This window comes from Mustela nigripes, chromosome 5, assembly GCF_022355385.1.
Source record: "Mustela nigripes isolate SB6536 chromosome 5, MUSNIG.SB6536, whole genome shotgun sequence".
Classification (NCBI taxonomy): Eukaryota; Metazoa; Chordata; class Mammalia; order Carnivora; family Mustelidae; genus Mustela; species Mustela nigripes.
The window spans coordinates 97,641,786-97,659,681 of NC_081561.1; the positions used below are offsets into that span (position 1 = coordinate 97,641,786).

The 17,896-nt window shown below is 34.2% G+C and overlaps 1 protein-coding gene across 7 annotated transcripts in view; it reads left to right on the top strand.

Moving 5' to 3' along the window:
* MYO6 (myosin VI) overlaps positions 1-17,896 on the top strand; it is a 151,488-nt gene that overhangs the window by 117,058 nt on the left and 16,534 nt on the right. For 3 of the 7 annotated variants that reach the window (XM_059400957.1, XM_059400958.1, XM_059400959.1), the window contains exons 20-28: positions 2,132-2,225; positions 6,222-6,352; positions 6,448-6,525; positions 8,642-8,771; positions 10,545-10,635; positions 11,422-11,572; positions 12,354-12,562; positions 13,409-13,487; positions 14,360-14,520. In XM_059400957.1, the coding sequence (XP_059256940.1) occupies positions 2,132-2,225; positions 6,222-6,352; positions 6,448-6,525; positions 8,642-8,771; positions 10,545-10,635; positions 11,422-11,572; positions 12,354-12,562; positions 13,409-13,487; positions 14,360-14,520 (1,124 nt within the window). Of the gene's footprint in view, positions 1-2,131; positions 2,226-6,221; positions 6,353-6,447; positions 6,526-8,641; positions 8,772-10,544; positions 10,636-11,421; positions 11,573-12,353; positions 12,563-13,408; positions 13,488-14,359; positions 14,521-16,596; positions 16,624-17,012; positions 17,043-17,896 lie in introns of all 7 variants that reach the window. The other 4 variants (XM_059400953.1, XM_059400954.1, XM_059400956.1 and 1 more) reach the window with 3 other exon arrangements.

Below are 17,896 nucleotides of genomic sequence, written 5' to 3' on the forward strand. Positions count from 1 at the left end.
GAAGAAAAGTCAAATATATATGTGAAGTCATGATTTTAGAAATATACAGAATTCTCCCAATGTTATTAAATTAAAGTTTTCCTGTAGTTTCAAAAAAGTGAAAATAATTAGTTATGTGGAGAAGAAAATGTATTTTTTAGGATTAAACATAATGCATGTAATTCATTTTCATTTTATTATTCTATTAGTTACATTTTGCAGCATGGCAGCATTGATATGGAAAAAATGGGCATGATATCTTTATGCCCTGTTATAGAGGCAGAATTTCTTAGAATCTATTTTTTAAACTAGTTTTAGTAGTTCACTGTATTTTTTATTTTTTAATTTTTTGTTTTTAAAAATTATTTATTTGAGAGGGAGCAGGGGGAAGGGCAGAGGGAGAGGGAGAGAGAGTCTTAAACATACTCTGAGCTGAGTGCAGAGCCCAATGCAGGGCTCTTATCTCATGACCCAAAAATGATAACCTGAGCCAAAACCAAGAGTCTGATGCCCGACGGACTCTGCCATCCAGGTGCCTCAGTTCACTCTTTTTTTTAATGGAAAATTTATCAGAGAAACAAGTCTGATATGTGGGTTATATAAATGAGGCATGATTCCAAGGTGAGACATTTTTAAAATAGATCTGCTGAACTAACCAGGTATTCTTCCTTATCAAGTTGGCATTTTGGAAAGCCAGATATTTATTCTGTTGGTGCTGTTATTGCTTAACTTATTGTTAGACTGGCTTTGCGGACCATTAAGAAATTTTTGCACATGACCTCATTGTTTGCAAATATTTATCTCTTGTGAACCAAACATCTTTAAAAACCAAATCTGTTGAGGAGGGTGTTTTATTTTTGTCACCCAAATATAGTGCTACTATAAAATAAGGAGAATACTTTTGTGATTTATAAGAAGAAGGTATTTCTAAAAAGTGTTCTGAAAGTGTTTGCAATGAGCATCATTGTTGAAATAGATATTCAGTGTTCTGCTGGGACTACTGTGAAAAGAAACAGTAATTTGAAAGTTGAGTATATTCACTTTAATACCCAGCAGTTTCATTGTATACATATATATATATTCTTTCTGCCTCATTCAGCATAATCTGATAACTGATTGCAAATGAATGCCTTTAAAAGCTTTTTAAACTACTGTTTAACAAATAGAACTTTAAAATGTGCAGTGGTGCAGCTTCAGGACTTACTGTATACTTTTGAAGTAGAATGATGAAAAAGTTTGAACTTTTCTCCCCACTTTGGTCTAAATTTGAAGAGGCAGAACTTTATTTATTTCTCCTGTTATAGGACAGTTTTCTTATCACAGAAATATGGCACATCAATACACTTAAATGTAGAATAAAATCATATATATATATCAGCCTGAAAAATACATTGTTTAAATATGTTAAAATATTTTATGATGAAAGAGTTTTCTTTTTACAATAATACAATTTTTGGCACTCAAATCTATAATTCTTCCTTCCTTCCTTCCTTCCTTCCTTCCTTCCTTCTTTCTTCCTTCCTTCCTTCCTTCCTTCTGATATATTTGATTTGGAGAGAGAGCATGAATGCAAGGGGCAGAGGGAGAGGAAGAGAGAATCCCAATCAGGCGTCGTGCTTAGTGTTGAGCCTGACGTGGAGCTCTGTCCCACAACCCCAAGATCATGAACTGAGCCAAAACCAGGAGTCGTGTTTCCAATGAACTGTACCACCCAGGCATCCAGTATTTTTCTGATATTAGTATATAATGCAGAGATTTGTTCCAAGCTTGAAGTTTTAAAACTGTCTATGTTTTAAATTCTTTAGTGATTATTTTAAAAGAATTCAAATAGGGGCGCCTGGGTGGCTCAGTGGGTTAAAGCCTCTGCCTTCGGCTCAGGTCATGATCTCAGGGTCTTGAGATCGAGCCCCACATCGGGCTCTTTGCTCAGCAGGGAGCCTGCTTCTCCCCTCTCTCTGCCTGCTGCTCTGCCTACTTGTGATCTGTCCCTCTCTCTGTCAAATAAATAAATAAAATCTTTAAAAAAAAATAAAAAAAAATAAAAGAATTCAAATATTAATGTTAACATGTCTGAAATTTACTGATATTCATAAAAATAGAAAAGCAAGAATGCTCTATGTGTAGTCTTTAAAAAGTACCTTTATTCTCCTAGGGTGCAAGCTTTATTCGTTGTATCAAACCTAATTTAAAGATGACAAGCCACCACTTTGAAGGTGCCCAAATTTTATCTCAACTTCAATGTTCAGGTATTTTCATATTTTTGTATTTATATTCATGTGTGTTGGGAGTCTTAACTCAGATACACTTTACTATGTATAGTGTTTTCAAACAACTCACAGTTATCTTGATTGTTTTTAAGTGGATTGATTTTTACTTTCTATTTCTTTTAATTATAAGAAAAGTATGGCTAACAAATTATTTGAACAATACTGGGGTATAGTTTATTGTGAAATAAAACAATTTTACAGCATTGAAGTAAAATTTATGAAAACTCTTTAACTGCAAACCTAGGTCTTCCTTAAGTAGGTTGCTTTCCAATGGCCTTCTCAGCCTGGCAGCAGTTCATTTCTCATGCCCCATGTAGCTGGGGCAGGAGGTAGGTTTGGGTGTCCTTGCTCTCACTCTACCACTTTAAAAAAAAATGAAAACACAATGCCCTTGGCTGCTGCAGAACTTCTGTGCACTTGGTTAAACCACCTCCTATCTCTCACCTGCCACATTCTAACTTTGCTCAGTCACAGAAGTCTTGGGCTCTGTTTTTCCTGTACTGATGCATATCCATCTGCTGTCTCCACCCATTCTACTCCTACTTTCTCCCAAGGCATTAGTCTTCTCCTTGCTTTTTGATCTTTCTCAGGCTTGTAATACTTCCTTAAACTGTCTTGTCTTTCTCACTCCTTATATTGTTCCTCTTAAAATCAGATTTATTATAGAAGTACTTTTTTCGTAAATTACAATTATATAAACTTTAAGTAGACTCACCCTATTCTCCTTAAATCTGAGTCTCTGCCAACAGACAGCCTTACTTCTTTACTAGAAGATGGAAAGCTTCACCTATGTGCTCCCGAACACTGCTATCTACCTGCATATCCTTCCCTCCTATGAAGAAGGTGGAAGTGCCTCTCTTCTTAGTTGAGATAATAATTCTTTGGAATCATTTCTCCTACCTTCTTATGAATCTTCAATATCGATTAGCTATATTGAACCATTCCCTTTGAGGTGGTTTCTCTCATTACCATTTAAATATGTGGAGACCTCATCTTAATTCCCTCTGACCCACATTCCCTTCCACCTTCTTCCTTATATCTCATCTCACTTTTTGCTCTCTAGTTTTTCCCTTTCAGTCCAAGAGTAGTCTGTTCTTGCTTTCTCGGTTTCCTGCCTTCCACTCACTCTTAAACCCAAGAGAATTCAGATTCCACCTTGATCAGTCCAACAAAAAATTCTTGATAAGGTCACCCGTAATTTCCCTGATCCTAAATCAGATGTTCATTTTGCAGCCTGTCTCTTAGTAGATGTCACAGTAGCATTTGACTTGACCAGTCCCCCTCACGTATCTTGCCTTGGCTCCTGATTCAGCTCATGTTCCTGCTTTTCTCTTTAATTCTCGGGTAATTCCTGACTCCTCTATAGGGTCTTCTTCTTTTACCTGGGTATTATATGTTAGAGTTTTTCAGACTTTGGGTTAGGCCTCGTTTCTTTCTCACTCTTAACCAGTGCTGTCTGATACAACTTTCCATGTTGATGGAAATATTTTGTATCTGTGTTATATAGCATGGTAGATACTTGTGGCTGTTGAGGACTTGAAATGTGGCTGTGTGACTTAGATACTGATTTTTAAATTTTATTTAATTTTTTAAAATTTAAATAGTCACATGTAGTATATATAGTATATATACACAGACCTATACCCCTGAAACAAATAATACATTATTTGTCAATAAAAATATTTTTTTCATAAAAAGGATGTAAGATTTGAATTCTACACTGCCTTTCTATTTTCATTATTTTTTTCCAAATAAAGTAGAATTAATTCATTTAGTACATCATTTACTAAAATTACTATCTTCTCATTAGCCAACATCAGGGCAAAGTAGGGGAGGATAAGAGAAGGCAGATGTCCTTCCTCTTTAACCTTGGGGTTGTGCTGCCTGTCTGTGGCAACAAAAAGCATTCTGAGTATAACCAATCAGACTGCATCAACAAGCCCCTCACCAAACTCTCAGAGAAGGAGCCAGGGAATGGAAATTTCTAGAAGGAAGAGTACTTGATTTGATGTTTTTAATTTTTATTTTTTAAGTGTTGAAAGGTCTTTATTGTAAATTAGCTTCAGGTGCTGAGAAAGCAGTCCAGGGCTTGGCAATTTGTTAAGCTTCATGATACTCTTAATGAACTTTTGTCAGACAGTTCATATGCTGTCTTCAGCTATTGGGCAAGCCAAGAGACTCAGAGGTGGCAGATGTATACATTCCCTAGGGTACTTGTTTATTTGATATAAATGGACAAGAATTGTAACGATACCAAACCTTTAATTTCTCCTAGCAGAGCCCAGAACTAATTAGATTTAGTTTTAGGTATTTCTTTACATAGGAATGATTGCCTTTATGTGCTTCATTAATTAGTATTAAAAATTACAGAAGTTACATTATTGACTCTAATGAAAATCAAATAGTACAGAATAATATAAGTAAAAAGTCTCATTTCTCAGGGACGACCACTTAATTTTGTTTTGGGTATATTTATTATACAGATTGAATCTCTGCCGTGTTCTTTTTAATGAATACATCATATTCTACCATATGATTGTAACACAATTTAATTGATTGATATTTAAGTTGTTTCTGTTTTTTTTTTCCTTTCATTACAGTGACACAGTGGACATGTGTGCATTCTCTATGAATATCTCTGTCCACATGTCTGATAAATTATAGGGCAGATTCAAAGAAGTAGAAAGTACTGAGTCAAGGGAATAAATATTTCCAAGTTGCTATCCAAAATTGTTGCTCTGGTATACTTTCCCAATGGTAGTATAGGTGTGTGTTTTCTTACATTGTCATCAACCCTGAGTACCATTGGTCTTTTATACCTTTGCCAGGTAGGTTAAAAGTCAATAGGTTAAAATCCAATTTGACTGCCTAGAAAATATATCTTTCCTATGAGATTATGTCAAAATAAACATCCACTCATTTAAAAAAAAATTTAGTAGTCTCATTTTGCTAATTTAAATTTTTTTTAAGATTTTATTTATTTATTTGACGGATATCACAAGTAGGCAGAGAGGCAGGCAGAGAGAGAGGAGGAAGAAGCTCCCTGCTGAGCAGAGACCTTGATGTGGGGCTCAATCCCAGGACCCTGGGATCATGACTGGAGCTGAAGGCAGAGGCTTTAACCCAATTGAGCCATACAGGCACCCCTGAATTTTTGACCACCAGGAATTTAATTTGATATAAGGAGTGAGATTGGGATCCAGTGTTATGTTTGTTTTCTAAATGGTTGGCCATTTGTCCTAATATTTTTTTGTTGAATTATTTTATTCCTGTTGATTTGAAAGTCCTAGACAGTGAAACCTAGCTATTTTTTATAAATAAAAGTACTACCATTTTCTATAGTTGTTGAGCCTTCCCCTGACTACTTCATACTTTTCCTAACATGAAAAGTTCATACTGATTCAAGGCTCAAATTACAAGCTCCTAGAGTTATACTGAAAATATTCATTCTCAATAGACTAGTTTCTTTGAGAGGTGAGTGAAAGGGGATCTTTATAGTGAAATAGTGAGCTCTCCTTTCTTTTTCTTTTGCTTTGTGTAAGCATAGGTAAGAATTTGGAAATGTGTCTGGCTACTTCTTGGGGATTCTATCAGGAATCTTGTTTTAAAATTAGCCTCAGAACTGGGAAAGTGGCTTAATGCAGGCCTTTATCTCATATGCTATTGATTGTGACAGACGTTTCTAGCAGGAAAAAGAAACTAGGTTGAGCTTTCTAGGGACCAGTAATTTATCCCTAGAAAATAGTTAGGAAAACTGATTTTTGAGGAAATTTGCTATAATAGTTTTAGGTAGCGGGTATGTTCATACTTACTGAATATGAGTATGATACTCCCTATGTAATATTTCATTGTTGATGATTCCTATAAATTGCCCTTTTCTAAATATTAATTTGTAAAATTGTTAGATCATTTACAAGTTCTTTTTGGACTTCTGTTCAGAGATTGGCAATAATTTGTGTTTGTTTATGAATCTAGGTATGGTGTCTGTTTTGGACTTAATGCAGGGTGGTTTCCCATCACGAGCCTCCTTTCATGAACTCTACAACATGTATAAAAAGTATATGCCAGATAAACTTGCAAGATTAGACCCAAGACTGTTTTGCAAGGTACGAACACTGCTTAAACTGAAATTTCTTAGCTATGAACTATCTTTCTTACTAATTACTGTTCGGCATTTAACTATTGAACTTTTATTTTTCAGGCTCTTTTTAAAGCTTTGGGCTTAAATGAAGTTGACTACAAGTTTGGATTAACAAAAGTATTTTTTAGACCTGGCAAGGTAAATACGTCTTATTTTCAACTTTAACATGATGAATATGGATAGTAGGAGTCAATGCGTATTTTTGCGTTTAGTGATTTGTGTTATTCATGAATTATGATCACTAACAGTATATGTGTATATATATACACAGTTTCCCTGCCTGTGAGAAGTTTGCAATGTGTAATATTCTATACAAGTTTTACAACTTCTATTTCACATTTGGAAGTACTGGAATCAGGGCATTGCTTGTTTTTTTTTTTTTTTTGCTTAAATAAGGATTAACCAGAAAATACTTACAATTTATTTTTTAAAATTTATTTTATTTAATACATTTTTTAAAGTAGGCTCCATGCCCAATGTGGGGCTTGAACTTTCCCGAGATAAAGAGTCCCATGTTCTAGCACTGAGGTAGAGCACCCCTGCCAGAAAATACTTACTGAAATCTTTTCTTTTTCTTTTTTTTTTTTTTTTTTAAAGATTTTTATTTATTTATTTGACAGACCGAGATCACAAGTAGGCAGAGAGGCAGGCAGAGAGAGAGGAGGAATCAGGCTCCCCGCTGAGCAGAGAGCCCGATGCGGGGCTTGATCCCAGGACCCTGGGATCATGACCTGAGCCGAAGGCAGAGGCTTTAACCCACTGAGCCACCCAGGCGCCCCTGAAATCTTGTCTAAAACATTAATTCAGTTTTCAATTATTAAAAATTTTGCAGTACCTTTGAGTCTTCCTTGTAAGAACAAGTTTTATTGGCATATGATAGTCATATAAGGTATAGGAAATTGGACTGAAGTTTGTGCCAATTTCTGTCAAACCCCAGAATGAGTGAATGTATGTACTTTTGTATGTAACATAATTATGCTAACCCATAGTTTTTGTATTTATAGATTTTTGTACTAAATTACAAGACTGACTTACAGAGTATTTCATAGCAAATATGTACAAAACAAAAACATCTAAATGCTATTCACAGTCTGTAATATTGTCACCATTCCTAACTTTGTATTGAATAATAGCATCCTCATAATTTTAAGCACAACTATAATTATATAATAGCCAACTATGCTTGTTGGACTTAGCAATATCATTAATAAATATCTCTACTGCCTTGAAAGCTAGATTAATGATAATCTGATTTCACATTTTTGGGCACGAGATAAAAATCTATGTAATACCTCTCTCTGAATATTTTTACTCCAGAGGACCCATACTATATCTTGTATAAAAGAAAAAATATTAAAAGAAAACAAATAATATATTCATAGTTGGCTTAGCTATAATCATACATATTTATCATAAGTTCAACATTTCTCTTATTTCAGGGCTATAGTAATAATTTTAGAATTAATAGCCTGAGAAAACACTTGGTCTTATTTGCCCTGAGAAAAATTAATCAGAAGAATATGTTGAAAACATAAAGCAGGCTTTCAAAGATCTTTATTCTTGTTATGTTACCTTTAACTTTATTTTTGATTATAGGAAGCCTTTTTATTGATAGGTGTGTGACATCCTTAGTATATTGTCATGAGGTATTTGATAAAGGATAGAAATCATTTTATAATTTGGTGGTAAGTTGTGAAAATAATGCATTTTATTTTTTAATAGCCTAATAGCTCTTTTATTTGTATTGTCTTTCTTTTAGTAGCGATTTCTTATTATCTGACCAAAATGAGGATGGAGGTTGGGAAAGTTAGTAGTTTTAGTGGTACCTGATTTTATTATATAGATGACCTTTACTTGTCAGAAACTGTACACAGTTATCTACATAAGTATGTGGATAAGCAATTCAGAAACTTATTAGCCCTTTTATCATTCTTTCCTCGGTTAAACTTTTTTTCCAACCATCTGTAATTGTCGTTTAAGGTTAAGGTTTTTTATACTTTTATTATTGAATCTGTTAACTAGTAATGAGTAACTCCCTTTTACCCCTCCAAAAAAGGATGCTGAAGGAAGGAAGAGAAAGGCAGCAAAATATAGTTAAATATGTTTGAGTTTGCTGAGACTTGTGTCTGTAATTGGTTTGTGATCATTTCCAGGAAGTTAGATTTTTGACTTGACTTCTGGTTATTTTGTATCTCTCTGTGTGTTTAAGCACATTTGTCTTTTGATATTGATGCTAAATTATTTCATTTCCTAGTTTGCAGAATTTGATCAGATCATGAAGTCTGACCCTGATCATTTAGCAGAATTGGTTAAAAGAGTCAATCACTGGCTTATCTGCAGTCGCTGGAAGAAAGTTCAGTGGTGCTCACTCTCAGTCATCAAATGTAGGTGTTTTCTTTTACATCAAGATCTGTAATTATTTTGGAAATGAATTGGTTTATGGAATGTTATGCGTTACCACAGTGGTGAGTGCTGGGCCATAGGGACCACTTTGCTTATTCATGCTGTGTTCCTGGTTCCATGTAACACCTCCATGTAGTGTACATGGTAAATATTGAGACAATATTTTGTGTGTGTGTTACTTATCTTCCTATCCAGATACATTATGGGAGAATTACTTTCATCATATCCTGAACAAAGCAGAAACAGAGCTCATGGTCTCGATTCCTTTCCCTCCCTCCACATCATCCCCTCATTTCTCAGAGTTCAGCCAGAACTTTTCTCTTTCCACCTGCATGGCATCTGCAGTTCACACACCAGAAATTTCAAGATTGTGATTGTCTGTCCTTTCTTGTCCCTGAAATCGTGTCAGTGAACAAATCCTGTTGATTCCTTTCCCAAATACTATACATTCTTTCCTCTGTATTGCCAGGGTCTTAGTGGTACCTCACTCTCCCACTCACGTAATAACTTCGGTAGCTCCCAAACTGGGTTTTCTCAGCTTCTTAGGAGTACTCTTCCCAGAGTTTCTTTCTAAACTAAAAGCCTTTTATTAAGACTTTCCTATAATATAGGGCAAGGTCTTAGAATGTCTTTCAAGACCCCGTGAAGTGGGGTTTTCAGCTTCTCTTTCTAGCCTCCACTCCTGCCACTGCTCTTTTAGACCCTGTTCTCTGACGCGCTGCTAGGTCACAGCCACTGTTTATCTCTGCCCAAAACAAGGATGAGGGGCAAAATGTTTTTACCTGACAGTCTGTGGCAAATAGTTAATTGTGTAGAATTATTGTCAGTAACTTGATTAAATTTATAATTGTCCCTTCCACCTCCCCACTTGCCAGTGCTAGGCACTCAAAAAAGATTAAGTAAGATATATCGTATTAAGAGAAAAGTACGTCCCTTTGATGTAACCAAAAGGGACCATGCAAACAAAGATTATTATTGAGGTCTTTTGTTAGACAGTCATGAATATAGATAAAAAGAAGACAATAAGAAAGAAAAAAAAAACAGTTCTTTTTCCGACAAGTTTTCTAAGTAAAATATAAACACATTTGTCAGTATAGCTCAGTGCTTTCAGCTTTATACATTGCATTATGGTAGAAAACACATTATATTTAAATTATTGTGCTACACCATTTGTGGATTGTGTTATGCAATGGTTTAATCAGTAACCAGACAGGATCTTTGCAGGATGTTTATAGAGAAGTTCTGAAAAAAATGTTTCAAGGTCATTTTGTAGAATATTCAAGGTCATTAGTGTAGAATGTTCTGGATATCTGAAGTTAAATAGATTCCTTTACTGTAGGGCTCTCAGAGGCTTCACTGTGTGTGTTCATTGTGAATCTTGTACAGGAGGTATAGCGTATAGCTTTTCTTAAATTCATTTGACAGGTGAACCCTTTTTATCCCAAGCCAGACCTGTTAACATTTAATAGACTGATATTTCCTAGGACAATTTGGGAAGCAGTAGTGTGACATAATAAGGAAATAACACATTTAAAATGTAAATCTAGCCACACACATGATATACTTTTTATTTTAAGAAATACAAGGAATTAAAGAAATGTTCAACTTCATGATTTGTTATCTGGTATAATATGTTCATCACAGTTTCATGTGTCTTGAAAATTGCTTTGTGGAAATGAGTGGTTTTTAAGAATATGATATGCCTGATATAAACTGAAAAATTGTCTATCATTGTATTTTCCTCTTACACATAGTGAAAAATAAAATAAAATACCGAGCTGAAGCCTGCATTAAAATGCAAAAAACTATTCGAATGTGGCTTTGCAAAAGGAGACACAAACCTCGGTAAGATGAATAGTGCCTAAAGAATCCTACTAAACCTATTTACCCTAATACAAAATGGTTATAAAGTCATAATGAAGAGCACTTTGGATACTCTTAGAGTTTTCTCCATTCTCCTGTTCTTTGTAAAAAGGCATATTATTTGTGATTTTTTATTATGTACTTGAAATTAATTAATTAATTAATTAACTAATTCAGTATTACTTGCTCATACTACAAAAGGATATGAAGTACCTTAAAAAAATGTAAACACTATAAAAAGTTGAAATAAATGGCTAACAGAAACTCTTTTATTCTGAGTATTTTATTATCTTGAGTTGTTTGATAATCAAAATGTTAAATTGGGGTTGTTTTTAAAAAACCTCATTAATGTTTTCATCATAACTCTCAAGATTATCTATAGGAATTATATTATCTCACTGTAAGTTTGGTATTTATTTTTGAGTCTTATTAATTTAGACTTTTAAAACTTAGAGTCCTGAATAACTGTTAATCCCTAAACCTTTTTAAAGAGATTAGATAACTCTTTTAAGTTCTATATTAGAAATCTCAAATTTTCAGAGTAAATACAGAAGGCTAAATATTACGGATAGGCATCAGTGTCATTCACACTCATACTTGATTCTTTTTTTACCTTTAATAAGAGATCTAAAAAAGAGAATCCTGGATAGTATGAAAACAGAAGTGAAATACCCTATTTAGCAGTATGTTTGGCATTTTATTAAGATGAAAAATGTATGCATAGCATTAAGTGGTGAATTTAAACTCTGATGAAGTATTTCTTTGCAGCATTGATGGCCTGGTTAAGGTGGGCACACTGAAAAAACGACTTGATAAATTTAATGAAGTTGTCAGTGCATTGAAAGATGGAAAACCAGAGGTGAATAAACAGGTCAAGGACCTTGAAATTTCTATTGATGCTTTAATGGCCAAAATTAAGGTATGTAATTTTAATCCAAATGGCTGACTTGTTTTTTTTTAAATAATTTAATACGCTTGTTATTGGTATTGAATTTTATAGAAAAAAATTCTTTTTAAAAAAAATACAAATGTTGCACAAGTTGAGTCTCAGTGATGGCAAGTGATTCTCATTATAGTGTTCTTTCCGTGTTTGAAAATTTTTATAGCAAAAAACTGAAAAGATAATTTTTATGCAGCTTCATTTGTTAGGAAAGTCCTTCTTCCCACCCAAAGTAGTAACTAAAATACTATACTCTGTTAGTAAGCTTTTATATAATCATTACTGAGACAGGAGTAATGCGAGTTATTTTCATTTGTCTCATTTTTTTTTTTTACCTTCAGAAACTAATTTTCAAATTATAAAAGTAATATTATGGAAAATTTGGAGAAAACCACCAAAAACCCCTTTAACCCCAACAATAACACATTCAGCTATTACTCTGTTGCAGTCACCTTTCAGTCTTTTTTAGAAGCACGTTTGTATGGTTCTCCTCACAATTTAATTTTGTGCCCCTTTTGTTATGTTATGTCTTGTTCCTGTTATTACATTATCTTTATATTGGCTATATCATGAACTACTTAGGTGTTTTGAGCTTAGCAATTAATTTTCCTTCAAGCTTTTTAGGGAAAAAATAATGGGCCTTTTTTTTGGTCTTAATTTTCATTTATTTGATTACCAGTGGGACTGAAAATGTTTTTGGTATATTCACATTGTGTGGCAGAAGATAATTTTTAAGTACATGCTTATTATTTTTTTTAAGTCCACTATGATGACAAGGGAACAAATACAGAGAGAATATGATGCACTAGTGAAAAGCTCAGAAGAACTTCTTAGTGCATTACAGAGAAAAAAACAGCAGGAAGAGGAAGCAGAAAGGCTGAGGCGTATTCAAGAAGAAATGGAAAAAGAAAGAAAAAGACGTGAAGAAGATGAACAACGTCGAAGAAAGGAAGAGGAGGAAAGGCGGATGTAAGATATTTATATTGTTTTGAATTAGAAACTAACAGCATAGTGAATTCTTGGTGTTGAGGCTGGTTAATGAATATTCTTATTTTAAAAGTTATATTCTTATTTTAAAACACTAATTTTAGAATTAGTTTAAAAATGAGAAAAGTTCATTATATAATAATAACATAATGATTTTAACTATAATCTGGGTTTCTTTTTTAATTTTTTATTTTTTATAAACATATATTTTTATCCCCAGGGGTACAGGTCTGTGAATCACCAGGTTTACACACTTCACAGCACTCACCAAAGCACATACCCTCCCCAATGTCCATAATCCCACCCCCTTCTCCCAAACCCCCTCCCCCCAGCAACCCTCAGTTTGTTTTGTGAGATTAAGAGTCACTTTTGGCTAAACTCTTACACCTGATGATTTCTTAACTTTTTTTTAAAGCTGTGACTTGTTATTTTATAAGCAAGAAAAAGGGCACTTATACTTTTCTGCATTTTTGAAACAACTTTTTGGAAGTTTACCACATAGGGCAGTCAGGAGTCGTAAGAATTGTTTAATTGGGGGAGGAGGAGAGGGACGACCGTGTGATCAGGATTGCAGGTAGGCTTTATAACCAAGTTAATCTACATGTTTAAAAGTTATAGAATATAATTATATTTGTTGTTGTTTATTACAGAAAGATTACTGTCAGTAGAGTTAGATTTTGTGTTTTTAAAATAAGCTCATAATATATATAGCCAGGAGGTTAATTTGAGTTCTCACTCTATAATCTCTGTTTATTAATAGTTAAATTGCCTTCTGAAGGATTTTTTATTTTCTATAAAATTTTAGAGGAGTTTTCTATTTTTTGTTAGGAAACTTGAGATGGAAGCAAAGAGAAAACAAGAAGAAGAAGAGAGAAAGAAAAGGGAAGATGATGAAAAACGTATTCAGGTATATAATTATTAGACAGGTTCTTTCAGAATAGAATCTATAAGATTATAGCACAAAAGGAGTTGAAAACAAATTTTGATTTGCTACATAAGCTGTCTTTGGTTTACCCCAGAGACAAAGGCATCTTCTGTGGTGGTTATGGGAGGGACTTTGGAACTAGGGAAGTAGATTCAGATCCAGGCTCTGTCCCTGATAGAAATTGTGACATTGCACAAGTCACAATGAGTTAACTGTGGGCTATAGGTTTTTTTCCTCTGAGGAATGGGCATAAATGATAGTTGTAAGCATTAAATGAGTTGGCACATGTTTAAAGCATTTAGAACCTGAGTGCCCAGTTAATAAATATTAGTTTGTTGTTACTGTTATCATACTCAGGGGAAAGTCAGATGAATGGTCACTTAAAACATAATTGTAATTTTATATCTTTGTAGATACTAATATCAGTAAGTTAGAATTGAGATAGTCTCCTTACCCCCATTTTTAAAAAAGTCCGTGTCTGAGAATAATTGATCACGTATTTGAGTTTCTGTTTGTCTTGGCTTTCATAATTCATCCTGAGTGCAAACAACCTTTAAATCACTGACATCTGCTGTATAGCTGCCGGTGTTAATGTGATACCTAGGGTTCTCATGCAATATTTGGGATACTGTTGGTGATAGAATGGTAGAAATGTGGTTTCCCCACCTTCGCTTGGATTTGAGAGAGATAGGAAGCATTAGTCAAAATCTAGAAGAGGATGGAGACTGGAGAGATTTCTGATTAAACAATTTGTATTCCTTAGTAAAGAACTTGTGTGGGGCAATTTTAGATAGGATCTATCAAGTAAACAAGTGGCGAGAGAGCTTGTTGAGGTAGCCTTCTGTCATTGGCAGGCTGAAGTGGAGGAGCAGCTGGCCCGACAGCGGGAGGAGGAGTCCCAGCAGCAGGCAGTTCTGGAGCAGGAGCGCCGGGACCGGGAGCTGGCCCTGCGGATAGCCCAGAGTGAAGCTGAGCTCATCAGCGACGAGGCCCAGGCTGACCTGGCACTCCGGAGGTACTGGGCCCCTGGGTGGGGTGTGATGCCTCTGCTTGCTTTCCCTCCCTGCTTCTCATTTCAGTGTGAAGGGCCTGGGGGAAAATCATATTCTTTAGGTCCTGATATATTTTAAGTAAAATAATTTAAAAATTATTTGTATCCACTTTTACACCCAAGCAAATGAAACAGTTGATTTCATCAAATTGTTGAACTATTGAAAATAAAATTGATATTTCAGCTCATGAAGCATCTCAACTTTTACTCTGAAATTGTCAAGGAATATTGTATAAAAAGTTGACATCTAATTTCTAAATACCTGCCATTAAATATGGGCACAGAAATCAGTATATTATAATCCAGTTTAATATATTTGAGGTTGGGATTTATTATTTTCCTAATGCAATTTTTTAAATAAACACCCTAACACTTAGAATGAGGAAAAATTTTACATACACACCCATCATGTTTCACAATAGATTTCCCTTTCCAAGAAGGAAGGTTTATCATATTGAAGTGTTTTAGCTACCCAGGTTTCCAAATTATCTCTAAATACTGAATTTTACTGGAGTGTAAAAAAGTATGGATGTTCTTGTAGAAAGTTGCAGGAAGTCTTAATATAAAAGATTCATTTTTAAAAATTTAGAATATAGAGACATTCATTATTTTGATTATTAGTAAAAACAGAGCAAAACTAGTTTGTGGGTTTCTTTGTACTTAGGTGTATAAGTTGTATATATATTGAGATTTATGTAACCATGCTTTTCAGAATGTCAGGGCACTGTTTGTAACAAAATATAATTAAAGTGTAACCACTAGGTGTTGCTGTTTCCTCATGAAAGGAAAAAACCTCATTAAAATGGCAAGGCAGTGATTGGATTCTCTTTAGCTAAAACAGAATGGGAAAGGGTTGTTGCCTTCATGGTTTTTCTAGTAAGTGTTTACATTGGGGAGCCCTGGGGTCTGAACTGTATATGAAAGTATATTATATTAAATAAAGTGAAAAGGCCTACCAAACACAAAGTATTATAATAATTAATAAGCTCTTGAGTTTGAATCCAATATTTGAGCTCTTTGTTTACATTTCACTGGAATTTAAAAAATATTTTCTCTGGGCTGTGGCTCTTCTAACTGCAGACTCAACTCAGCTGCTCTTCTGTTCCTTCCACCTGTGTTATGTTGGAATGTTTGGGGGCCTTTGTGTGTAACTGAGTAGTAGCTGGGCCGGTCTCCTAAATGAACCAAACTTGTAACAGCTGCTCTCCCTGATGTGTGTGAGGAAGCATTGCAGTTGACCCAAGGTGGCTTCACTATGGCTGAAGTTCATTTCTCAGGGACTAATTATTGGAGTCAGTATTGGTATTTATGGCCAACCAAGCTTTACGTTTAAGCATTTGAACTATTAAACTACATCCAGTGCCATTCCAAATAATATGTATAAGATACTGGCTCATATGTGGGCTCCTTCCCATCTTCAGACAGGTGCACGTCTCACAAGGGTGAGTGGTCTCTTGGAGAACGAGTGGATCATTCAGTAACTTTAACATAATGACAAGTTACCTGTGATTTAAGTTAAGCAGAATTAACTATGTAATGATACCACTACTAAGTAATTCGGAGATATTTAAACAGTTATGATTTGAATTGCAAAGAGTTAGTTTTAGTTTTCCTGTGAGACAGCTCCTGGGTTGTGGTCCCCACCTCTATGGAACACCCTTTTAAGTCCTTTTTGGCAGCCCTTTCCAGGAAAGCTTTCCCTGACCCTCATGTCCTCATGAGGTCCTACCTTCAGAACCTCCTGGTTATTTTATATTTTGTACAAGCATTAGCACTTCATTATGGATGATGTTCTATACATATTTTCCATGTTTGATAATTTCATTTTACTACATGGGGTACAAGCAAATGTTTCTGGATGTCTATGTTACCTTTGTTAGCACTGAATTATTTCTGACAAATTTATGAGTAAGAACTCACTTAAGTAAAACTGTTCTTAATATATAGCATGAAAATGTCATTCTTGGGCTCTGTGATGCATTTAAAAATATATGTAAATGGGTTCTGCTGCATTAAACAATTTCAAAGTTACTTTTCCAGCTTGGATTCCCGTCCAGTAACTTCTAAGTAAGAATTGTTTTCTACATATATTTAAAAAATATGATCTTAACTACACATATGATCCTTAATGCAAAGTGATTTCACATTACCTAAAATTATGAAATAATATTCAGATTCTGTTAAAAAAAGCGTTCTTCATAGTATATGAGTTTTCTAATCTAAATGTAATAAATTTGCTCTTTAATTTTCATTGAATGCCTTTAATTTATGCTTTTCTCATAATTTTTAGGGAAAATTTTAAACATTAAAATTTTGAGTGATCTCGTAGATTAAAGATAATGGCATTTTTTTAATGTCAGTGAGTAAAGTCATTGAAACACAAATTTGTCACAATCCAGTTTTTCGTGATTCAGAATTACTTAATGACATTAACTAAAATATATTATTTTTCACAGAATCGATGGAACAAGACCCAAAATGACACCGTATGTCATTTCTCTTTTCAAAATTTGATTTAGTTTTAAAACTTTTTTTTTCCTTTAACAGATGGCTGTTAATTTTTAGGAGAAATAGTTTCCTCACTGTAGTAAATTTTTGTGGTTTTTTTTTTTTTGCATATACTTTATATATATATACTATATATATAAAATTCTGGAATATTTATGAAATCTGAATTTTAACACTTTAGGACCCCCACTATAACATTTATAATGATGGTTCTCAATTTTGTCAGAACCTAATACCAATGACAGTTGTTTTATAAGTCATGCAACCTGCATAGATAATTCTCTCCAAACATGACATGTAAAAGAAGAATGAGAGGACAGTAATATATAATAAAACAATATTTAAAATGAAAGTGCTCGCAACTGTAGGAAAACATAATCAAATACTGAAATATTTTTATTTATACGTAGCATCACCATAAATGTGACAGCGACACATGCAAATTGCAAATTGATATAAGAATGTTAGATTGGTCAATTGAATGCTGTGAAATTGTGAACAGTGCTTTGTAAAATTCTAAACAGAGTTAAGTACAATCTTGTCTCCCTTTAGTAGTTGCATTCCTAGAAAAACTCTGTGAATGTTAAAACCATGCCAAAAAGAAAGACTCTTTACATGTAAAAGTTTGTTTACATGTAAAACTGCTTGTATGTGGATGTGTTTCACCTCTCTTAGGTGGGCGTGTCAGTGTCACATGGGACCCGGGACAGTTGTTCCTTGTGGCACTCCTGACCCCTGAGCTCCTCAGATGCCAGCAGTGCACTCTCACCACAGCATTGTTTTCATAGGGTACCGAAATTTTTGAAAACATCTCTGGGTGGCTCACTTACAT